The following is a 25061-nucleotide window of genomic DNA, read 5'->3' as shown; positions in this document are numbered from 1 at the left end:
TTGGGTCTGCTCTTTCTCTTCCATTCCTTTAAGGGTCCTCTGGGCACGAGGACAGAGGAGTGAAGTTTTTTTTTTGTTTTTTGTTTTTTTAAGATTTTACTTATTTAAAAAACAAAACAAAACAAAACAAAAAGATTTTACTTATATATTCATGAGAGCCCAGAGAGAGAGACAGAGGCAGAGACACGGGCAGAGGGAGAAGCAGGCTCCATGCAGGGAGCCGGATGTGAGACTTGATCCTGAGACCCTGGGATCACGTCCTGAGCCAAGGCAGACGCCCAAACACTGAGCCACCCAGGCGTCCCCCAAGTAAAGTGGTTTCATGTGGTTGGTTTCTGTTTGCTGTGGGCCCACCTGGCTGTGTGTTTTGCTAATGGCCTTGGCAGACGTTATGATTTCAGTGTAGGTGGTGTGCAAACCTTCTTGGAGTGGTGTTCCATCTCACCACAGGCCCCAATACTGGGAACCCCCATAGTGGTCCCTCGAGCAGTCCCTCCCTGCGTGCCTTCCCCTCTTCTGGTCCCCATGCTCCTTGACACCAAGCGGCGTCCCACTAGAGTATTCATTCTTCCCTGTCAGGAGGCAGTGAAGTTGGCTCTTGGTGGGAAGTCCCCCCATATCCATCCCAAGCACACCACACCAGTTCCTCCTCATCCAGCTGGCATGGGCTAACAACCTACCTGCAGGAAGCACTGGCCAGAGAGCAAGGTACCATCCTTACAAATTCCCTCAACCTACAACCCAGACCAATAGGGACTGGGGACAGCAAAACGCTCTCCCAATACTCCACCTGCCACAACACTAACAACTATAGCCTGTTTGCTCTGTATATACAATCTGGGGTGAAGTGGTCAATGGCAGTCAGGCAGATTCTGCATCTTTTAAAGATTTTTTTTTATTTTTATTTATTTATGATAGTCACACAGAGAGAGAGAGAGAGGCAGAGACACAGGCAGAGTGAGAAGCAGGCTCCATGCACCGGGAGCCCGACGTGGGATTCGATCCCGGGTCTCCAGGATCACGCCCTGGGCCAAAGACAGGCGCCAAACCGCTGCGCCACCCAGGGATCCCAGATTCTGCATCTTTAAGTCTCAGGGTAAATGCCTCTTGGTTCAGCTGAGGGTCACAGGAGCCAAAGCACAGACAATAGAAAAAGTCACATCCAATGATCAATTATATGGTGGCAGTGTTGGCATCACATCATCGGGAAAGCAAGTCTGATTGGATACCAGTATTTCAGATCACTAATCTTCAAAGTGGGGGCATACTCCTAAGTGTGCACAATAGAATACTGGCCTGGTGGGGAAAGAAAAATTACAGAAAAAAAAAATTTCAATTTTGTATAATCTCTACTATTTAATTTCTATTTTGTATATATGCTTTACAATATGTATAAAATTAATAGGATAATATAAATTTATACATGCATAAACATTTTAACCACAGGGCTGTGTGATTAGTCTGCAGAGCACTGCTCTAGACCAGTGGTTCTCAACTGTGGCAGTTATGTCCCCATCCGAGGGACATCAAGTAAGGTATGGAGACATCGTTGGCTGTTGCTACTGGGGGAGGGGATACTATACTAGCATCTAGTGGGTTGAGACCAGGGTTGCTATTAAACATCCTACATGGGATGCATGGGAAACCCCACAGTAATATCCTGCCCTTTGCCAAAAAATTGTTGGGCCAAGGTTGAGAACCTCTGTTCTAGATCAATAAAATGGACAATCTACTTGAAAACAGTACAACCGATGTGGAGGGCATTGCTGGTTGCCTCCCCAGCATCCATTCCCTTCCTCCTTAATGAAGTCTTAACAAGACTCCAAATGTCTTATGTCATATAGTTTAGGTAGTATTGAACCCATTTCTAGTTTTATACCTGACTCACTTAATCAACATAACACCATCTACATTGCCATGTCATCTGTTCAGAGATGGCCACATGATTCAGCCCAAAACAAACAGAATAATCCCCTAGGAGCAGAACCGGTTTAGAGATGGGTGCACGTCCAAGTTGGTCCAATCAGATTAAGCTCAAGACTTTTCAATGGTGGAGAAACACTAGGAGCTGCAGGGAACCATTCCGAGTTCATGCAGTGACCAATCTTGGAATCACACAGATATTTCTGGAACATGGCAATCAATGAGGGGTTCCATATTGACATTGTTGAGCCACTTAAATAAGCCCTCACCAAAGCCTGTTCTCTCTCTCTAGAATTTAGGTCCATGTGCCAATAATCAAGCCAGCTGGAAGTGAGTTTTTTATTACTTACAAATGAAAGCCTCCTAAATGACCCTAGTCAATTAAAAAAAAAAAAGTACATCCTCCTTTTTCAAGAAAGCACTTACAGAATTTTACTATTATCCGTAATCTTCCAAAAGTAGTTGGGACTCATGTAGCTAGTAGGCTATGTTTCCAACAGCTATGAGGAAACTCCTTGGATGTTCATTTAATTTTGCTCCTAAGGTAATACTGCTCTATCCACTGATGCCAAAGTTCAGAGATAATTCTCTGTGGGATATTCCATACACTGGGAAAGGGTTTGGACAGAGTAGCACAAAGGCTACGAACAGTGAGCAGTTCAATAAATTCAATAATACAATAAATTACATGTCTGGGAGCAGTCATAAGAGAGAGTTGCTCTCTGAAATCTATTTGCCCAATTTTCTAAAAAAATTATCATCTGGATTTTCTGTGCCTTTTCCCTCCTACTACATATTCCTGAATGCCCTCCCCCCAACTTTCTTTCATTCTTTCTTGCCCAGAACTGAAGTCTTGGGTTTAGTACACACATGTGGATTTAATCTTTTCACCTTCCTAAGCCTTACTTGATATCCCTCTGCCCATGGAAGAGGCTCCTCTCCTCCACTTTACAGCAGAACAAAGCTAGACTACCACGACTACAATATATACACTGGATTTTTTCTTTTATCTTCATGTGACCGGAGACACAAAAACTTTTAATTATCCGGACAAACTTTTACCTTTTAACTCTGAGTATCAAGTAACAAGGACACCTTTCTAAAACCAGATGTTTTGGGGGGCACCTGAGTAGCTCAGTGGTTGAGCATCTGCCTTTGGCTCAGGGTGTGATCCTGGGGTCCTGGGAGCCTGCTTCTCCCTCTGCCTGTGTCTCTGCCTCTCTCAGTGGCTCTCACGAATAAACAAATAAAATCTTAAAGAACAGGGATGCCTGGGTGGCTCAGTGGTGGTTGAGCATCTGCCTTTGGCTCAGGTCGTGATCCTGGGATCTTGGGATTGAGTCCCACACATTGGGCTTCCTGCAGGGAGCCTGCTTCTCCCTCTGCCTATGTCTCTGCCTCTATCTCTCTCTCATGAATAAAATCTTAAAAAAAAAAAAAAGGCTGAAGTTCTTCCTGCTTTGCCTCTAATAAAAAACAAACAACAACTAGATGTTTTCAACAAGAACTTGTTTTCCATATATACACTCACTCATCTTAGGCACTAAAGCCAAGACCAATCTGCTCTTTATTATAATCGCTACCTAATGGATAGTAAACTACTTTCCAGATTCAGAGCTTATACTTATCTACACCATGGATTCCACCAACAAATGATACTGTCAGACAATCTGTGGTCCCAATCTGTGGCCTTCAGTAATTCTCTTTTCATCTACTAACTCTATAGTCACTACTTGAAAACACTAGTGCTTCTTTACATATACTTTTCTGGAATGTCTCATTTGAATACCTGGCATAGAAGATTTGGATCATGCAAATTCTGTATTTACTCAAGTCAAACCAAAATGTCTAGTTTCAATGCAGCTAATTACCTTTTAGATACTATGTCCTATATTCCATTTCATTTAGAAAGAAAATTTAAATAGCACCCTATGAATGGATTAAAAAATCCTGTAGTACTTTCTGAACCTGAAGAGAATCATTATTTTTTGCAAATACACAAATCCAAAATGTTACCTTACGCCAATATAGTTTCAGCAAATGTTAATATAGAACCATGTTCACAATTTGTAAATAATCAAAGTACTGCTTCTCTTTATTTGGGACAATTTAGCAGGCCACATAAATCTAAACCCCCAGATAAGACACACACTACCTTTTATTCATTTAAACAAGTACTGACCAAGCATGTGTAATACGTGTGATACCGGACTCGCGATATACTAGTGATGAAAACAGACATGGCTGCTATTCTCATGAAGCTTACTTCTAGCAGGAATCTTTCATACAAAAACCATATAGTATTGAAAAATGTTTGTCACATATAAAAAGTACACTGATGAAATGAAAGCTTATATTCTCAATATATCTATATGTAGGTATGCCTATATAAAGTATTACGTGCACACTATACCTATTCCTTAAGCATTTTAAATAAATCTTGCACCTTCTTTGCATTGGTCCCCTGGCAAACACAGGAATATGTGCCTAACACTCCAAAAGTAACCATTAGCTGATACAGATTACATCCATAGACAAGCACAGCACAGAAGTATACCAGGTGACAGCTGCCCATAATGGAAGGGGGGAGGGTAAATGAAATACTGAATCTTGAAAATTATCTTGATTATGTATTTTAAAACCTTAAAGACATACCATATTCCCACTAAAATAGATTTTTAAAGATATGTATTTTTGATGACAAAAGAAAAAAATCATGCTACAAAAAGAGGACTAAAGCATATAATCCAGGCTGCCCCCCACTAACTCCAGTGGCAGCTTAGCCCAGCTATTTCAGGTGCTGAGCATGTCTACTAAGTCATCACCTGGCTGTCACTGCTAGTTTAACAGCTGAAGGGCATCACTAACACTATATGGACTATGAGAACCCCCAAGACATGTGAGAAGGAAAGTTTAAAGGATTTTTCTTAACAGACATAAGGTCTAGCCTCAGATGGGCAACTTCAGAGGATTTCAGCCTCTCTCTTACTGAGAGAGTCTAAAGAGTAGAAAGGAACTACAGGTTTTGCTATATAGTAACAAAATCTGTTTGAATAGGTTTTTTATATTGATGATACTGCCCAGATTTTGGGAGGAAGGAAGCAGAAAACCACAGAATCCCTAAAGATACTAAAAATCAACATCAAGTGAATGATGTTTGTTCATGCAGAAGTAATACATTTTAAGAACTGGTTATGAATGTGCTGGGAGATACCAAAAGCCTTAAAAATGTGTTTTGACTCAGCAACTATACCATTAGTGGTTTATCCTAAGGAAGTAACCAGAGAACTACACATAAGGATATCTAGTTATTCATGTTAGCAAAAAATAAGAAACAAGATTAAAAAGAAAGTAGGTCATCAGAAAAAGTTATAAGTTAGGTAGCCCTGTGGTAAAGTTACTATAACATTCTACATTCCAGTCACTGGCCTTGGAAGCTGAGTTTGCCTTCCTCACTGCAACCACCCAACATTAAGGACTGATTAAAGGGTTACCTAGAAAATTCACTACATACTGCCATTAAAACTCAGTGTATTACTAAGAAGAAAGCAATTTAAAGAATATAAGCCTATTTTAAAACTAGCTATGGAATTACATTTAGTACATGTACACATGCATAGAACCATTTCTTAAAGCGCTTATTTTAGGTGTTGATTTGTGGGTGGTTTTTTCTCCAGTTCTCTTCTTTAAGGGTAACACTGTTAAAAAGAGGACTATTACAGATTAAAACAGGAGTATTTTTACCTTTGCAAAGAGCCCAAGAAATGGTTTTAAAAAAAAAATCAAAAAAATTTAAAAGACTGAGTTGTTTCGGGTGTAGTTTTTATTTCCCACGCTCTAAAGTTAATTTTCAACTAAACCTAAGTCTCTGCTACCTGATAAAAACAATCGTCCAATATCATTAACTAGTGACAGCATTAAACCTGTTTGATCTTAAGAGTCCAATGGCTATTCAACAGAAGAAATGTGACCAATTTATAAACAAAGGGCTCTGACTTCTTTTCAAAGACCTGAATTTCAGTTCTTTGTAAAGATGCCAGCTTAACAGTGAAAACTAGTTACGTAGAGCAAAGCAGTGCTATCAGCCATCACACCAGGTGGATCCACTGGGTTTACTGATTTTAACTATATAATATACTAAGCACTCAATACTTAGCTCCTTTTTTTTTTTTTAATACTTAGCTCCTTTAATGCTCTTCCCTTAAAGAAATTGAAATAATGTATTTCAGGCTAGTGGGAATGAATCAAAATCCAATTAGTTACTCTGAAAGCATCCTGTTGGAAGATTTATTTTCTTTTTTGACTGTGTCTGCAAGTAATCCCGAACTGCTGCTTAAGAAGGAACCTGTTAAATGCAATGGCTTCAGGCACCATTCTAATAAACCCTCTACATTTTAATCAGTCCTTGCAAGCCCCAGCTACTGCAGTTTCCCTCGTCACAGGAGGCTGGTGCTCGGCCGAGAATCAGCAGCCAGAGGGCACTGTGAAGGGCGGGTAGGGAGATTCAGCAAGACAGGGCAATGGATTATGCAGCAAGCCTAACAGAGGCTGCTCCGGAGCATGTAACTCTCCTAATCTTGAGTACAAAGGATTTTTGTAAAGCCCACCTCACTAACATCATGAAATCAAAATCATGGAGTATAAAATCATTTTTCAGTTACCCTTCTTGGCTTGAGAGATGCCTTTAACATGGCCAACCTGTTTAAAATTCCTCAGAATGACCAATTAATATCCTGTGTGACTTCAGAAATGCTACCCCCTTACCCCTGTGACTCTCAGGAAACACTGGGAGATGAAGTGAAAGGATGAAGAGGGAATGACAAGAAAGAGATGAATGAGAAATTCTCCCTACGTATGAAGAACCAACATTTTTTATTTGGAGAAACAGAGTGGGTGATCACCCATAATAAGCACACTTTCATCGTAGTTATTTTGCAAGTTAAGTTTTCTCAACCGATACTAGTCTGAAATAACGAACATACCTCAGTCTAAGCTGCAACTAAAATACTCAAGATGATAATCTAGAATAAATTCTAGTTTATGCAGAACGTCCTACACTTTAGAATTGCTGTGCCAGGCTTGCGAGGTCTTCAAATAAGACAAAATATCTGGAAGACTTAAAAAAGACCCAGAGCCACTGGCTGTATTAAAAGAAAATCACTAATGCTCGAACACATCTTCACTACTATTTTCTGGGAAAAAAAAAAAAAAGAAAGAAAAGAAACAAAGCAGCTCCCTTCCTAACCTCCCTACCACCCAACGTCCCTAAAAATGCGTTGCCACCCCTGAAAAATATGTGCATGATGATGAAAAAAAAAATGCAGCTCTCAAAACACAAGGCACATCTTTCGGGAGAAGCGTCCACCAGCAGGTGGAAAGCATTTCAACACATCTTCCGGACCTCGTTCCCGCCCCCACCCCGAGGGCCCCCAGGAGCCCTCCCACAGGTTGCTTGCTGGCCAGCATCTCGGAACGCCAGCACCCTGCGGGCCCCGGCTGATGTCCATCACCTGCTGCCCGGCCTCCAGACTGTCTGCCCGGAGGAAGCCCCCCGCCCCCCGGCGCCGCGCCCGAGCATCCACGAGTCAGACTGCCCAGGGCCTTGGGGGAAAGGCCCCGGAGCGCAATCCAGGCAGAAGGACGGCGAGTGCGGCACGACCGGCGCCGCCAGCCGGGAGGGCGTAGGGCGGACCGAGCCACAAGGGCCAGGCAGGACCGCCCCCGAGTGACGCTCGTCACACCAGCTTCTAATTGTCGAAAAGGAGAAAAAGCAGGCGAGGCCGCGGGAGCGCGGCGGGCACGGGGTAAAACCGCCCTCGGAGGATGCGGCCCGGGGCGGGGAAGGCCCGCGCCCCCGGGGCCTCCCCACCGTCGGGACTTCCTCCGCCTCCAGGAGCCCGCGCTCGGGCCTGGGGAGGGCGGCCGGCCGGCCGGGGCGCCCCAGGGCGCCGCGGGGGTGGGGGGCCCGCGAGGTGCGGTGGGGCCAGGACGCTCACCCGCCGGCGAAGAGGTGAAGCAGCGTGTTCTCCTTCTGCTGGGTGCCCGTCGCCATGGCCGCGCCGGCTCCGCGGCCCGCCGCCGCCGGGTGCCGCGGGCGCGAGGTCGCTCGAGGGATGCGCGAGGTGGCCCGCTCCGCTCGCCCGGCTGCCCTCAGGCGGCCGCCGGCGCCCCCGCCATGCGCGCGCGCCCCGACTCCCCGCTCCCCCGCGCTGCGCCCTCCGCGGCGTGGCCGCCGGCGCCTCACCGGCCTCTGCGGCGCGAGCCCAGCACCAGCCGGAGCCCGGCGCGCGGCCGTCACGTGGCGGGGGCCGGGCCGTGTCGTCACGCGGCTGCGCGAGCCCGGGGCGGCACGCGGCGGGGGTGTGGGCCCGGATCCCGCGCGCCCATTGGCCGGCGCCGGACGTGGGTGGGGCGACTGCGCGGTCGGGCCGGTGGGCGGGGCCTGCTTGGGCCGGGGCGCCGGGAGCCAGAACCGGCCGAGGCTGCCTGGTACCCGCTCCGACGCGGAGAAACCCGGCTAGGCAAAGCCCGGGGGGACCCGGGGCCCGGACTTCCCGACCGTTTTTTCAGTCTATTTTCAGTTCAGTTGCGATTTTGTGATACGATGTGCAAAAAGGTGTAGGGATTGCATCTTCTATTTCACAGCTCTGTACTCGACATCCAGCTCAGGGAAAACACGTGACCTCAGCAGCCTGGACCCCAGGGCACCCCTATAACGGGGTGTGCTTTTTTAAAAAAATTATTATTATTTTTCTGTGGCTCTGCAAAAATGCATTTGGTTTATCCTCTCTATCTGCGGCTCAGACTTCTGAGTTCCAAGCTTCTCTAGTCCAGCTGCCTCTCTACTCGGATGTCCTTGGGTGACTGTCAAACTCAGGCTGGCCTCTTACCTCCGGGTCTGACGGACAGGCCTTCTCTGGCTACCCTGCCCCACATTATCACATGATTACATTTAATTTCCTTACGTAGGCTCCTGTAGTTACTTTGTTGATTTATTCCTTTAAGCTGATCTTTTACCCCCGGAGTGGAAGCTTCAGGAGGGCAGGAATCTGGTTTCTTTTCTTTTCTTTTCTTTTCTTTTCTTTTCTTTTCTTTTCTTTTCTTTTCTTTCTTTTCTTTTCTTTTCTTTTCTTTTTTCTTTTCTTTTCTTTTCTTTTCTTTTCTTTTCCTTTTCTTTCTTTCTCTTTCTTTCTCTTTCTTTCTTTTTAATTTAAAGATGTTATTTATTTATTCATGAGAGAGAGAGAGAGAGACAGAGACACGGAGGGAGAAGCAGGCTCCATGCAGGGAGCCTGATGTGGGACTCGATCCCAAGACTCCAGGATCATGCCCTTGGCCGAAGGCTGAGCCACCCAGGGATCCCCGGTTTCTTTTATTTCTAATGGTGCCTGACAAGGCACCTGCTGCTAGTAATGCCCTAGAAAGTAATGGATAAATGTCCCAAGTACTCCTTTTTCTCTTCCTCTCCTCCCCCACACCTGCCCCGCCGCTTGAATTTCCTGTCCCGGTGGTGATACCAGGTGACACCAGGGTGGACTCCGCCCCCCTCCCTCTCTTTTTCTCAGCAGTCCATCACTCACTCACCTGGCAGTTCCATCTCCTGAAATTCTCCCAAAGCCACCACCTCCTTCTCTGTGTTTCTTCCCTTACTACTGCTGGAAGTTTTCATGCCTCTCACCTACTTTGTAGCAAAAAAATCTAACTGCTCTCACAGGCCTCCCCTACCCCCCCTCCAGAGGCACAAGGTACAGGATAGATCAGCCCTTTTTTTCAATCTCCAGACCAAGCTGCTGGATGTCCAGTGTGTAAACACAAAAAGAGCTCAGCAGAAGGGAAATTGTGTGCAAACACAAGAGCTAGATATTTGATTGCTGGGACTCTTTAAAAACAGCTCTTAGGAGCAGTCATCCAAAACACAAAGGCAGTGAATACTCCATATTAAAACCATTACTCCCAGGCTTAGGAAGGGGGAAAAGCACACTAGCTCCATGATATAGGAAAAAAGAGAAAAGGAAAGAATGAAGGCAAACAGGAAGGGGGGAAAAAGTGAGTTTCTTTCGGTTCCCTAGATCTCCCAAATCCCTTGCTTTAGCTGCTGGTGAAGTCAGTCTTGGTCTTAGCTGAAGATGGTTTATGAGGCATGAATAGAAGGAAGGAGAGAGTTAGGGGGGCCCTGTTAACCAGGAGGGAACCTCTGCCATCGGGGCAGGGTTCTAATCCGAGGAGTTGCTCTCCTTAGAGCAGAGCCCTACCTATTGTCTGCTCTTATGGAGGTGTCTGAGGCAGACCCAGGCTTCTAACAGCAAGGCAGCACCCAGCCTCCTGCCTGCTTTGGCTAAGCTAGTCTGGGCTATGCTGGGCACATGAACAGGCCTCCCCACCCCCTTGTGAAGAGTAACACTGCCTTCATGTAAAGTTTTTCCAAGGTCTTTCACATATATTATCTTGTTGGTTACTCACATTGTTTGGCAGCCCTGTTGTTTTCGTTCCCGTTTTATGGATAAGCAGGACAAATTTGCCCAAGGTCACACAGCTAGTTAGTGGCTGATGCAATGATCTTTCATGCCTCTGTGCTTTGGAACATGCTGTTGCCTAGGATGCCCCCTTCCTCTGCTGGACCTCCTCTGAGACCAGCTCAACAATTAGCTTTTCTATAAAGCCACCCCTGTTTGTGTGGGGGAATCGAGTACTTCCCTCTTCTGCTGCCTACCACACAGCAAAGGAATGGTGGCTGTGACTACCAGTCCATGTTGCTGCAAATTATTGCAGTGAGCAGCACCAGCGTTCGTACCCTGGCATATGTGTTGGTGGGAGTGCGGACTGGGACAACATTTTCAGAGGGAAGTGTGGACACTGCCAAACATTGAAATGGGCACATTCTTTGACTTCCACATTGAGGAAGATATTTGATTGATTAATTCATTTATTCAATGCTTTTTATTGAGCATTTATCCTGTTTAAGGTTGTTTTCTAGGCTCTGAGGGTACATCAGGGATTAAAATGGGTAAAAATCTTTATTGAAACAGCAGCACTCAAATCCAGTGATATATAAAAAGGACTATACATCATGACCAAGAGAGATATGTCTCAGGAATGACAGATTGGTTTAACATTTGAAAGTCAATCAATGTAATTCAAAATATGAACAGAATAGGGATCCCTGGGTGGCGCAGCGGTTTAGCGCCTGCCTTTGGCCCAGGGCGCGATCCTGGAGACCCGGGATCGAATCCCACGTCAGGCTCCCGGTGCATGGAGCCTGCTTCTCCCTCTGCCTATGTCTCTGCCTCTCTCTCTCTCTCTCTCACTGTGTGCCTATCATAAATAAATAAAAAAAAAATATGAACAGAATAAAAAGGAAAAGCTGGATGATCATGTCAATAGATCCAGAAAAACAAAACATTGGACAAAACTGAATGCTCATTCCTGAAAAAAGCTCTCAGCAAATCGGGATTAAGAAGGAATTCCTCTGGGATGCCTGGGTGGCTCAGTGTTTGAGCGTCTGCTTTTGGCTCACTTTGTAATTCTAGAGTTCTGGGTTAGAGTCTTGCATCAGGCTCACTGCAGGGAGCCTACTTCTCCCCTCTGCCTGTGTCTCTGCCTCACTCTGTGTGTCTCATGAATAAATACAGTCTTAAAAAAAAAAAAAAAAAGAAGGAATTCCTCTACCTGATAAAGGGTATCTACAACAAATCTATAGCTAACATCATGCTTGGTGGTAAAAGGTTGCTTGTCCACCTCCCTAAGATCAGTGTGGAACTAGAGGTCCTAGTCAGTGCATAAGAGAAGAAAAACAAATACAAAATATAAAGATCAGAAAGGAAGAAGGAAAACTGTTTTTAGTCACAGATGATGTCATAGTTTACTAGAAAATCCTAAGGAATCTATATAATAAGTACTAGAACTAGTTATTGAATTTAGTAAGATTGTAAGAGACAAGGTCAATATACAAGGAAGAAATAACTTTTGCTAGCTGCAAGCAGTTTCAATATGAAAAAATTTTAAAAAGATTTTATTTATTCATAAAAGACAGAGAGAGAGAAAGAGAGAGAGAGAGAGACATAGGCCGAGGGAGAAGCAGGCTCCCTTTGGGGAGCCTGATGCGGGACTTGATCCTAGGACCCCAGGATCACAACCTGAGCCAAAGGCAGATGCTCAACTGCTGAGCCACCAGGTGCCCCCAATATGAAAATTTAAAAAAATTCTTACAGCAGCATCTGAATAATAGCAACAATAATAAAGAAACCAGACAAAAAGGAATACATAATTTCATTTATATGAAAATCTAGGGGATCCCTGGGTGGCTCAGTGGTTTAGCACCTGCCTTTGGCCCAGGGCATGATCCTGGGGTTCTGGGACTGGGTCCCACATTGGGCTCCCTACATGGATCCTGCTTCTCCCTCTGCCTATGTCTCTGCCTTTCTCTCTCTGTGTGTCTCTCATGAATAAATAAATAAAATCTAAAAAGAAAAAAAAAAAGAAAATCTAAAAAAGGCAAAACTGCATTAGTGTGAAGGAGAGCAGATCAATAGATGCCTAGGGCTGGGGCTAGGAATGGGAAGGGGGACTGACTGCAAGGAGGCCAGAAGAATTCTTAGGGTGATGACAATGTTCTCTCTCCTAATCAGGGTATACATATTTGTCAAAATTCAGTAAAAGAGATGCATTTTATTGAATGTCAGTTAAATCTCAAGAAAGTTGATTGTAAGGGAAAAAAGCAAAACAGACTACATATGTAAATATACACACGACATAACAAGTTTAGTGATGAGGAAGGGTGCAGACGGATGGTTATGGAAATCCACTTAGGCGCTACCTTCATTTAAGCCACTGCTCCCAGACTTGGTAAGAGAGGGAGAGAGGCTTGTTTGGGATTTTTTTGCAACTGTTCAAATTTTGAAGGGCCTGAGGCTTCTTGCTGACCTCTTGCTGGTTTCTTCTTGCTTTCTTCCCCTGATTATTGGCTGTCAAACCTCTAATTGCCTCTCTAATCCTTGTTTTTCTGCAAAGCTGCCGGCTTCGGAAAACACCTCTTCCCGCTGCACCCCCACAGGCTGGGATTTCAGATCTGTGGAGAGAACTGTAGGGAGCATTTCGGGTTTCTCGCTGAGGCTAAGGCCTGGAACAGGGCTGGTTTCTTTCCTGAGGCCTCACCTAGAATGAGCTGAGGTTCAAGATCCTGTCTGCAGCAGGGGGCTGGTGGGCAGCAGGGGCAGGGGCTATGGTTGGCGGGCGGGGTGGGGGGGGCGAAGGACAAATGCCCAGCAGGCTGCTGCTCTCTCTCCTCTTTCTCCTTGAGAGGTGCAGCCTGAGCCAAGTTTCTGCCACAGTTCCAATGAGGTTCTGCAAGCCCAGCCTTCTCACTAATGAAAGGCCTGCGTTGTCCCTGCGCCCGCAAGGATAAGCCACTGCCAGCGAGTTGCCCTCTTGAGGTCTACCAGGCTGGAACCTGTTTGTCTGAGCCCTTCGTGAGCTGGGTGTCCCTGCCCCCGTGCTTCCCTGTTCATTTCTTAGAAGGAATGCACTGTAGGGGAGGAAAAATAAATTTACTTCTACCCTTCTAGGTTCTTGGCTGAGACTCCCCCTTGTAATAAAAGAGAGATTAATAAGAGAAAAAAAATTTCATTTCATTTCTTATATATGGGATCCCCTGAAGATAGCAGACCCAACCAAGTGACCAAAGGAGGTAGTTATTTTTTGTTTGTTTTCTGTTTTTGTTTTTTTTAAAGATTTTATTTATTCACTCATTCATAAGAGACACAGAGAGAGACAGAGAGAGAGAGAGAGAGAGAGGCAGAGACACAGGCAGAGGGAGAAGCAGGCTCCATGTAGGGAGCCCAAGGTGGGACTGGATCCCGGGTCTCCAGGATTAGGCCCTCGGCTGAAGGCGGCACTAAACCGCTGAGCCACCCAGGCTGCCCAGAAAGTAGGTTTTATACCTTTTTTTTTTTTTTTTAAGATTTTATTTATTTATTCATGAGAGACACACAGAGAGAGGCAGAGACACAGGCAGAGGGAGAAGCAGGCTCCATGCAGGGACCCGGATGTGGGACTCTATCCCGGGACTCCAGGATCACACCCTGGGCCGAAGGCAGGCACTAAACCACTGAGCCACCCAAGGATCCCCTCCATGCCAGTTTCCCCACCTATCTGACGAGGCTAGTTATGGTATATATTACAGAGAGGAGATGAGTAATAATAATTCTACTAATACTTAACATGTGCCAGCCACTGCTCTATATCCTTTGAGGACTCTAAATTGGAGCTGTGACCGTACCCCCATTCACTATGTCGCAGCGAGGTCCAACAGTAGGCCTTACTAGTGAGTGGCAGAGCTGGGATTTGAACAGAGGAAGTGCCATGGTGGAGGGCACGGGCTTAACCATGCAGTGACACAGTCTGAGGCAGGATACAGGAAGGGCTCAGGGCCACGTCTGTGATCAGTATTGTGCACACAGACATCACCACCAGGATTCTTACTCATACTTATTTACAGTCATTGAAATGCACAGGAAGCCTTGTTTCCTTTTTTTTTTTTTTTTTTTTTTTTTTTTTTAATTTTTTATTTTTTTTATTTTTTTTTATTGGTGTTCAATTTACTAACATACAGAATACCCAGTGCCCGTCACCCATTCACTTCCACCCCCCGCCCTCCTCCCCTTCTACCAGGAAGCCTTGTTTCCAAAGTAGAAGAGCAGAGTGGGCTGGAGAGAAAGAGGTTAAGGAGCTGTAGTATCCTAAGAGAAGAGAGAACTGTCATTTATTGAGCACCTGCTGTAAGCCGCCCTTGTATGGAGGACGATGTATAAACACAACCCCTTATCCCAAATCCCCCAGGGCTGTGTTTCACAAGTCAAGCTGTTCTGATGATTTCAGAGAAGTCAGAGGATGCATATGCTGGGTGACACCCCCAGGGCAGCATTCCCTCTTCCAGCACAAAACAGTTTTGAATAGTTACACTTTGTGGGGTTTTGAAAACACCCTGTAAATAGCCTCCTGGTCAGGCAAGGTCAGGTTTTACCACCAAACGAGGTGGAGCCAGGTCAGGCTCTGCTGCCGAGGGAGTTAGCCTCCGGTCTTCAGTGCTTTTTGGATTTTGGAGTTGTGGACGAGGGACTGCGGGGTGCTGTTGCATCTCACCGTCTAGCAACCCTGGGAGGCAGAGCATTTGCCAGGCCAGCACTGGTGCTGTGTCCTGTAATCCTCCTGGGAAGCTATGTGCTCTTACGATGCCCCTTTCACAGATGAGCAGACTGAGCTTCAGAGAGGCTGAGTAAGGTACCCCCAGCCCCAGCCTGCAGAATGGGAGTGCCTCACTGCCAAGCTGAGACAGAGGGGAGCACACCAACCCAAGAGTTAGGGCATGTGCGCTCAAATCCCAGAACCTTGGGCAAGTCAGCCTCTCTGAGCCTCTGTTTCCCCAACTGCAAAAGGGTAAGATGGTAACAGTAACTGCCCCATGGGATTATGGTGAGGCTTCCTGTAAGATAATCGCCCCTTGGCCAGAGAAATTGCAGTTAAACATAAGCTTTGTTATTGTCATGCTTTCGGCTCCCAGCACCTCAGCGTGAGGTTAAGCCAATGAGGTGGCACTTGGAAAGCCTATAGTGCCAGAATCTTCGAGGACCCTCCGCAGAGGACGTGGGGTCTGGGTTCTTGTCCACAGAGCATGGCCCTGAGCTGAAAAGATTCCTGTTGCTTCCCTCAGCCCCATAGCACTGAATCCTGAGGGTTGCTGGGCCGGGAGCATCTCCAGGAATGTGGCGGACCCACAGGGACAGGCAACGGTGACTGGACCCACAGCGGCTTCTGGGCCCTGAGGGGAGGTAGGGCAGAGCTGGAGAGAGAAACAGGGTGGGAACCACCCACTCATTCACTTATTCATGTGACAAATACTGATTTGGCTCTCACTCTGGTACAAATCTGGGTATGGCAGGGGGTGGGCTTCACAGATTCCTGCCTGCTTGGAGCTACCGTCTTTTTTTTTTTTTTTTTTTTTTTGAGAGAGGGAGAGAGAGAGAGAGAGAGAGAGAGAGAGAATGAATGGGGGGAGGGGCAGGGGCAGAGGGAGAAGCAGACTCTCTACTGAGCAGGGAGCCAGATGATGTGGGTCTCAATTGCAGGCCCTCAGGATCATGACCTGAGCCGAAGGCAGGCACTTCCCCAGCTGAGCCCCCCAGGCGCCCTGGAGCTGCAGCCTTGCAGAGAAGCCAATGCCAAGTTGGGGAGACATCTTTTTCTCGGGGCAGCTTCAGCCCAGTTGCACCTGATGGTATTTTGAGAAATACGAGCTCTCTCTGGCTTCCTGGAAGATAACATAGATGTTGGTAGACAAGGGACATAGAACAGGGCTGGGGGGTCCCAGCAGCTCCGGGCTGACCTGAGATGGGCATGGGTCCCCACTGAGGCCCAGAAGTGTTGGGGAAGTGAGCAGCTTTGGGCTTGGACAGGTCATTTTTCAGGGGGCCTTTTTCTGGGCCTCCTTGCCCTGGGAGGCAGAACCAGGGCACCCTTCAGAGAGCTGAAGGAGTAATATTCCAACAAGCCCCAGGGTTTGAAGAATTCATTAGCTCCTGGAAACTATCCCATGGTCACCGTCTTCCCTGGGGAGCTGGCTCTGGTTGCAGGCCTGACATCGTCATGGTCTAAGTAGGGCAGAGCTGGGAGGCTGCTGCCCTGGGCCCAGGTCAAGGGAGGAGGCAGGTCGACAAAAGGGATCCAGAATCCTAACTAACATTATAGAGCAACTGTGCTTCTATTAACTGACTCAACCGTTTTAACAACCCCGTCAGGTGGAGGCTACTATTATTGTCCCCATTTTACAGATGAGGACACTGAGGCACAGAGGATTTCAACCAGTGTGGTTTGGCTCTGGAGTCTATGCTCCAGCCTCCTCCCAGGACTGGATTAGAGGCTCTAAGCAGAAAGCATCCCAGATCTTCTTATCTCTGACTCAAGTTAAACTGATATGTGAGCCACCTTCCCCGCAGATCACGTCCCTTTGTGCTGATGCATAAACCTGTTACTGGTGAGGGAGGAGGGAGGCAGGGGCAAGAAAGGACAGGCTGAAAAGAAAGAAAGAAAGAAAGAAAGAAAGAAAGAAAGAAAGAAAGAAAGAAAGAAAGAAAGAAAGAAGAAAGAAAGAAAGAAAGAAAAGAAAGAAAAGAAAAGAAAAGAAAAGAAAAGAAAAGAAAAGAAAAGAAAAGAAAAGAAAGAAAAGAAAAGAAAAGAAAAGAAAAAAGACGGACAGGCTGGGTTCTCATTACTGCAAGGCTTTGCCTGCCCTGGCTGTGGCCAAGAACATCAAAGCTGATAACTGAGCATGCCACTGTGTGCTCTGCCACTTTCAGGCTGTGTAACTTTGACTGAGTTCCCTGCCTTCTCTGAATGTTTCTTTTTTTATAAAAAAGGTGCTTAATGGGACGCCTGGGTGGCTCAGCGGTTGAGCGCCTGCCTTTGGCCCAGGGTATGACCTTGGAGTCCTGGAATCGAGTCCCACATCAGGCTCCCTGCATGGAGCCTGCTTCTCCCTCTGCCTATGTCTCTGCCTCTCTCTGTGTGTGTCACTCATAAATAAATAGATAAAATCTTTAAAAAAAAAAAAGATGGGGGTGACTGGGTGACGGGCACTGAGGTGGGCACTTGACGGGATGAGCACTGGGTGTTATTCTATATGTTGGCAAATTGAACACCAATAAAAAATAAATTTATAAAAATAAAAAAATAATAAAAATAATAAAAAATAAAAGGATTTCACCCTTATCAAATTAGTTTGTGTTATAGATCCAGATTGAATTGTAGACATTTTGTGGACTTTAACATTCAAACACACCGACGGGTGAGTCCTGGGGGGGTGTTGCATGCTTATGTTTCTGCAGGACTAAATCACCAATTTTATTGAAGTTTTTGTGGAATATATAAATATTTTTTGTATCACTAAAAAAAAAAAAAAGGAAACTGACTTATTAAAAAATAAATTAAAAAATAAATAAAAATAAAAAGGTGCTTAAAATGCCTTCTTCAGGGGCGCCTGGCTGACTCAGTTGCAAGAGCACGTGACTCTTACTGTTGGGGCCATGAGTTTGAGTCCCACGTTGGGTATGGAGCTTACTTAAAATAAATAAATTAATTAAATAAATAAACGAATAAAATGCTTACCTCATCAGGTGGTTCAGAATCTTCCCAACACACACCTTCTCTGAGTTAGAAGTGGCCCCTCCTGCTTCCTTGGGACTCAGGAATAGCTTTCTTTGTAGCTTTATAGCTCTCATTCCTCTGCCTCCAGGCCTTTCCCATTAAAGGGTGGGGTCCAAGTCAGGGCAAAACCAGTGCTCAAGGGCCCTGGGGGAATGTGTTTCATTGTTGATAAATTAAAGAGGTCCAGTGGCTCGAGGTAATTTTACAGAAGAGGAAACTGGGAGAGGTTACATCTTGCTGAGCCATACAGCTAGTAGGGACAGAGTTATGGTATAAAACCTGAGTCTTATCATTCCAGATTCCATGCTGCTGCTGTCAGATTGTAACGCCCACCACCAAAGGGGATGTTCTGGGTGGTTGACCATGTGGTATAAATGTGATTCTTACAGCTCAAAAAGTGCCAGGCTTCCTCATCTGTGATTGGGGGTCATACCCTCTCCCTAGGTGACCTCCCCCAGCCCCAAGACTTCTTTTTTAATATTTTATTTATTTTTTCATGAGAGATACACAGAGAGGCAGAGACTTAGGCAGAGGGAGAAGTAGACCCATGCAGGGAGCCCAATGAGGGACTCGATCCCAGGGCCCTTGGATCAGGTCCTGAGCCGAAGGCAGACGCTCAACTGCTGAGCCACTCAGGCATCCCCTAAATAAATAAATTAAAAAAAAAAAAAAAAAAAAAAAAAAGGAAGACCTAAGTCCACATCAGGAGTCAGGTGCTCAACTGAGCTACCCAGGCGCCTCACAAATCACTTTTAAAACACTAAGCTGAGTTATTCTCTGATTCATTTATTTATTTTTAACTATAATAATATAGACATAACAAAACTTACCATTTTAGCTATTTTTAAGAATACAGGGGCATTAAATACAATCACATTGCTATACAACCATCACCACCATCTAACTAGCTCCAGAACTTTCTCATCTGTCCAAACTCTGTCCCCAGTAAACACTAACTCTCTGTGCTCCCTCCTTGTGTCCCTGCTCACCACCCTTTCACTTTCTTTCTCTATGAATTTGACAAATCTAAGTGCTTTACATACAAGGAATAATATACCATTTGTCTTTTTGTGATTAGCTCCTTTCACTTAGTATAATGTCCTCAAGGTTCGTCCACGTTGTAGCACGAATTGGAATGTCCTTACTTTCCAGCTGAATAATACTCCATTGTACATATAAACCACATTTTGTTTATCCGTTCATGCACTGATGGTCACTTGGGTTGTTTCCGTCTTTTGGCTCTTGTGAATAAGATTGTCAGGAACTTGGGTGTACAAATATCTATTCCCTGATACTGCTTTCAATTCTTTTGATTGTGTGCACAGAAGTGAAATTGATGGATCATGTGGTCATTCTATGCTTACTTCTTTGGGGAGCGGCCATGCCATTTTCATTAAAATCTTTTTTTTTTTAAGATTTTATTTATTTACTCATGAGAGACACACAGAGAGAGAGAAGCAGAGACACAGGCAGAGGGAGAAGCAGGCTCCACGCAGGGAGCCCGATGAGGGACTTGATCTCGCATCACGCCCTGAGCCAAAGGCCGACGCCCAACCACTGAGCCACCCAGATGTCCCCATTTTCACGAAAATCTGTGAGAAATCTCCAGAGGTCAACAGACAGAGGGTTGTGGCTACTCTCTAACTACTTGCTGGATTTTATAGCCCAGGTGTTTGGAGTCAGATGGCTGAGGGTATAGGGGTGCAAGTGGGGCCCTCCAGGGGTGCAAACGGTGGACTTTAACACATCTGCTAGCAGAGACATCTGTCATCTGGACGCAAGGGGGAGGGGAAAAAAGCTCCTCTGAAAATGGGTGCTCACAGGCCTGACCCCCCATGTGAGTTTGGAGTTTGAATTGATACTTCTTGTGGTCCAGAAGGAACCATATAGGAAAGTTATGCTTGCTTTTGCTTCTCCCCAGAGCAGGGGCTGTGATGTGCCTTGAGTGTGGCTAGTTTGTTTGGGGAGTGGTCCTAGGCATTGCCCTGAGGTGAGGGAAGAGAGGAAAGAGGTACAGCGGGTGCTAGTGAGCTGTTACCACTGTGGGGATATGGGGCCAGATCCCTCTGGGGCTCTCAGGGAGGCCACGTGGGACACAGTTTGGAATGCCTCCCTGAGGGGCATGGAAGCTGGGTGTCTGTCCAACCCACTCCTATTCTTCTTGTGGGGCTAATTCCTGTATCCCTCAGACTGTCCTGTGTTCCCATAGCCAGGGGCCGTCCTCATGGAGGATTCGGTAAACCACAGGGGTCCACCAAGGGAGCACCTGCCATGGCTTTGGGGGCTGGTTGAGGGGATACAGGTGGCTCCCCGACAATACTTGATCCATGAACCTAGTAGCCCTGGGTGGCAGTGCTGGGGTAGCCAGCAGAAATCCCACACACCCTCAACAATGGGTTTACAGGATTCCCATTCTTTGGTGCCCAGCTGATTGTGAGTCAAAGCCACCATTTCAAAGCACAATCTGCTCTTGGCAATATTTCCAGATTCTTCTGTCACGGGACACTGCTTCATGCCTGTGTCTCTGTACATGCTGTGCCCTTTGCCTGGACTCTCCCCTTTCCCTGCTGGTAGATCTACCTCAAATGTCACCTCCCTACGGAGCCCGCTGCTCTTCTGCCCCAGCTCCGGCCACCTCAGCCGGGTGTCCCCAAAGAGAAGCATTTGTTTCCCTTTATTGTTTCTGCTTTAGTTTTTACTGCATGGCCTGTGCCCCAGGAAAAATGTGGAAAATGAAGAGATGACAGAGTTGTCTGGTTCCTTTTTGAGGAGAGCCTTGCTACGGCAAAGCTGCTAGTCAGCTCCATTTTAACAAACAACCCCCTGTCCTCAAAAATAACAGCATTTTATTCTTTAAAAGTCTGTGAATTTTAGATTAGGGTTCCCCTCAAAGTGTGGGTATCGGTGTTTTTGTTTTGGTCTTAAATTGTGGTGAGAGGGACTCCCTCCTATTCAGTGGAGTTTCATTTTTTTTTTAAGATTTTATTTATTTATTCATGAGAGACACACAGAGAGAGGCAGAGACACAGGCAGAGGGAGAAGCAGGCTCCCTGCAGGGAGCCCCATGTGGGACTCGATCCCAGGACCCTGGGATCATGACCTGAGCCAAAGGCAGACGCTCAACCACTGAGCCACCCAGGTGCCCCTCAGTGGGGTTTCAAATGCACCTCCCAGCCCAGGGCTCGGGGACCCATCCCGGGACACTGTTGGTCCTGGCAGCTGGTGGGGGAACTCGTTGTTCTGTGACAGTGCGGAGAAGCTTCCTTCCTCAGCCCGCCTCCCCTCCTAGGGCTTTCCCTTGGGGGAGGCCAGGGGGCTCCACTAATGCTCTGGGACTGACCAGGGCCTGCCAGCACTTCTTAGGCAACCTCTGAGACTAGCCAATCTTTCCACTGAAAAGCAAAGCTGGCACTTCAACCCTCGTTGTTGAGGACACCGCTCAGGGACTTGACCCCCATCTGTGCCCTCACAGGCAGCCCTGACAGCCGCAGATCATATTTCCATCCTAAGGCCTTTAGAAGTTCCTGAATGGCAGATTCCGTCACAAGTCACAAGTCTTCAGTGAGGCCTGAACTGGGAAAGTGACATTAAGTGGGTGTTTTTATTCCAGGATCATTTCCCGAGGTGGAGGGTGGAGGCAGGGGCTTCTATCTCAAGAAGACAGCCCAGCTTAACTGTATGTTTTATAGCTCGGACTTGGCATCAGGAATCATATCCATCAGCGAGGACTGAAACAAAGGAAAACTGAAACTGATGAATCAGTTAGACTCAGGGTCATTCTATTATTCATCTGTCTTGATGGATTTTTTTATTTTTCAGAATAAAGATGGTCAAAGTACAGCCTGAAGACCCATTTTTGTATGGCCTGGGCTCTAAGAACACTTTTTTACATTAAAAGAAGAAGATTTATTTATTTACTTGAGTGAGAAAGACAGCACACAAGCAGGGGCAGGGGTAGAGAGAGAGCGAGAAAAGCTTAAGCAGACTCCACACTGAGTGTGGAGCCCAACTTGAGGCTTGATGCCACCACCCCGAGATCATGACCTGAGCTGAAATCAAGAGTTGGATGCCCAACCAACTGAGCCACCCAGAAGCCCTGTTTTTTACATTTTTAAAGAGTTGGGAGAAAAACACACAAAGAAGAGTATTTCATGGGATGCCTGGGTGGCTCAGCATTTAAGCATCTGCCTTCCAGCTCAGGGCATGATCCTGGTGTACTGGGATTGAATCCCACATCTGGCTCCCTGCATGGAGCCTGCTTCTCCCTCTGCCTGCGTCTCTGCCTCTCTCTCTCTCTCTGTGTCTTTCATGAATAAATAAATAAAATCTTTTTTAAAAAAAAGAATAGTATTTCAAGATGTGAAAAGAATAGAAATTCAAAGTTCCTTAAAGTTTATTGGGATACAGCCACACCCATTCACTTACATATTGTCTGTGACTGCTTTCCCTACGAAGGGCAGAGCGGTGTAGTTGAGGCAGTGATTGCATGGCTGCAAAGCCTAAAACAATGATTGATTGGTACTTTAGAGAAAGTTTGCGGAGCCATGGGTTAGAATATTGGTGATAAAGCAGTTAATAATACTACCCATCAGTAGCACCTAGTAAAATACTGGGCAACGCTGAGCATTTGTACATATGTAATGAATGAATGAATGAATGAATGATCTGAGTGGACAAGGTAACTTGGTCTCACACAGAGGTTTACATGCGGCTATTTCCAGATCCAGGCTGCACCAATGCTAAGGCTTCACAGAGGAGTGGCAGTCCCTGATAGCAAGGGTTGTGCCCATGTGCTAGGACTCAGGGGATCAGAAAACTGCCCTCTGGACAGCAGTTCTCAGGAACACACCCGTCCCAGTGTAAATGCCGCTCCCTTGTTCCCAGAGCTAGCAATGTCAGGTTACCTATCGTCTCTGTTTACTCAGGCTGCCCTAACAAAGTGCCCCAGACAGGGGACCTTAAACTGCAGAAATGTATTTTCTCACAGTTCTGGGGGCTAGGAGTCCCAGATCAAGGTGCCACCAAGTCTGGATTCATGGACAGCCTCTCTGCTTGGGTGGCCTCCTTACCTCTGTATCCTAACATGGTCTTTCCTTCATGAGTGGGCATCTCTGATGCCTCTCTCTTCTTATGAAGGAGAAGTAGAGAGGGGGAGAAAATCTCAAGCAGAGTCCACACTGAGTGCAGAGCCCGATGCGGGGCTCGATCTCACAACTCTTGAGATCATGACCTGAGCTGAAATTAAGTTGCATTTTTATCCAGCTGAGCCACCCAGCTGCCCCATGACCTTGGCAATTCTGAGCACTGGGCAGGTGTTCTGTCGAACATCACTCAGTTGGAAATTATCCAATCTTTTGCTCATGAGTAGCCTGGGCTTGTTTGTTTTTTGGGAGGAAGACCACAGAGGGGCAGAGGCCTCATCACACCGTATGAAGGGTACCTGCTGCCAACATGACTCACCACTGCTGTTGTTGACCTTGGTTACCTACCTAGTTCAGGTGGTGTTTGCCAGGTGTCTCCTCTAAAGAGTTTCCTTTGTGTCTCCCTTCCATGGTATCGTTATTGGCAGGGAGTCACTATGCACAGCCCGCACTTAAAGGGTGGGAGTTGTGCTTCACCTTCTTCAGGGGTCATATCTACTTCGTTACTTAGAATTCATCTGTACATGAGGTGTGTCTTTCCAATGTATATACTTATTCAATCATTTACTTGTATCAGCGTAGACTCACAGAACTTTATTGTCTACTTTGAGTTGTTATCAATACTACACTATTTATTTTGTTCAAATTGTTTTAGTGTTAGCTACTTCAGGAGCTTTGCCGTTGGCACCTCTCTCTCTCTCTCTCTCTCTCTCTCTTTGTTAAAGATTGTACTTATTTATTCAAGAGAGACACAGAGGGAGAGGGAGACATAGGCAGAGGGAGAAGCAGGCTCCACACAGGGAGCCCGATGTGGGACTTCATCCCAGGACCCCAGGATCTCGACCTGAGCTGAAGACAGATGCTCAACCACTGAGCCACTCAGGCATCCCAACATGTCTAAGATCTCTGTGTTCATCTGTCTGTGCTTATATTAGGCTGAACGTGAGTCCATCCTGATGTCTCCCACTCTACACCCACTTCACATGGCTCCTTCTAGCTCCCCCCCGCCCCCATCACTTCCTCTCCAACAGTGAGGCCTGGGCTTCCACCATCACCGTCCACTGCCTGGTTTATTGGATCCTGGCACACACGTGTGGTGCAGCAGAACTGTTCGCCCACATACCGCCAGGAAAGACTTCACCAACCAGAGCGCAAGGGAGTCTGTGAGGCTCCCCTGTCTTCTGTCCTCTGTCCTCTGGTTCCCCACTCAGCCCCAGTTTGTCAGGTGACCTTGGGCGGGCATCACCTTCAGTGAGGTTGTATCACATGTTCCTAACACACAGGATTCTTCGTCACAGTCTGCCTCCCGTCCCAGGACCTTCCAACCTCCTCGTTGAGTTTTTAAAAGTCTGCCCCCATTAAGAGTCACTCCTTGTGCCAGAGATTTTGAAATGCCCAGTGGCACAGGGGACAGGTTTGCTGCGCCCCCTCCGCACCCACCCCCTCCAGCCACCTGCTTGGCCTTCCTCCCAACCCTGGCAACCACTCATCTGCTTTCCAACTCCCTCTTCTGCATTTTAACTGAACTTGACTTTCCCCATGGGTTCCTACCCTCTGGCATTTAGCATCTTTGACAAACCTTGTCCCCAAGCGCCTTGGGTTCCTCCCACCCTGGCACCCCAGGTGTCCCCCTTTTAGAGCTAGATTCTGTACTTGTCCTCAGTCTGACGTTTTCACTAGCCACCAAAACTGCTCCTGCCACAGTCACTGATGGCTTCCTGGTTGCTAAACCCAGAGGGCCCTCCACCGCCCTGTGGCCACCTCCTGGTGCAGGAAGCCTGGCCCGCCCTTCTCGCTCTGCAC

The 25061-nt window shown here is 46.6% G+C and overlaps 1 protein-coding gene across 1 annotated transcript in view; it reads right to left on the bottom strand.

Moving 5' to 3' along the window:
- Positions 1 to 8228, bottom strand: part of SLC25A33 (solute carrier family 25 member 33) — a 35648-nt gene extending 27420 nt beyond the window's left edge. Inside the window, exon 1 of the mRNA XM_025427241.3 lies at positions 7920 to 8228. Within this exon, the coding sequence (XP_025283026.1) occupies positions 7920 to 7975 (56 nt within the window). The 5' untranslated portion in view covers positions 7976 to 8228. The remainder of the gene's footprint in view (positions 1 to 7919) is intronic.
- Between the last annotated feature and the right edge of the window lie 16833 nt (positions 8229 to 25061).

This window comes from Canis lupus, chromosome 5 (assembly GCF_003254725.2).
Source record: "Canis lupus dingo isolate Sandy chromosome 5, ASM325472v2, whole genome shotgun sequence".
NCBI lineage: Eukaryota > Metazoa > Chordata > Mammalia > Carnivora > Canidae > Canis > Canis lupus.
This window is presented reverse-complemented; position numbering and strand designations above follow the sequence as displayed.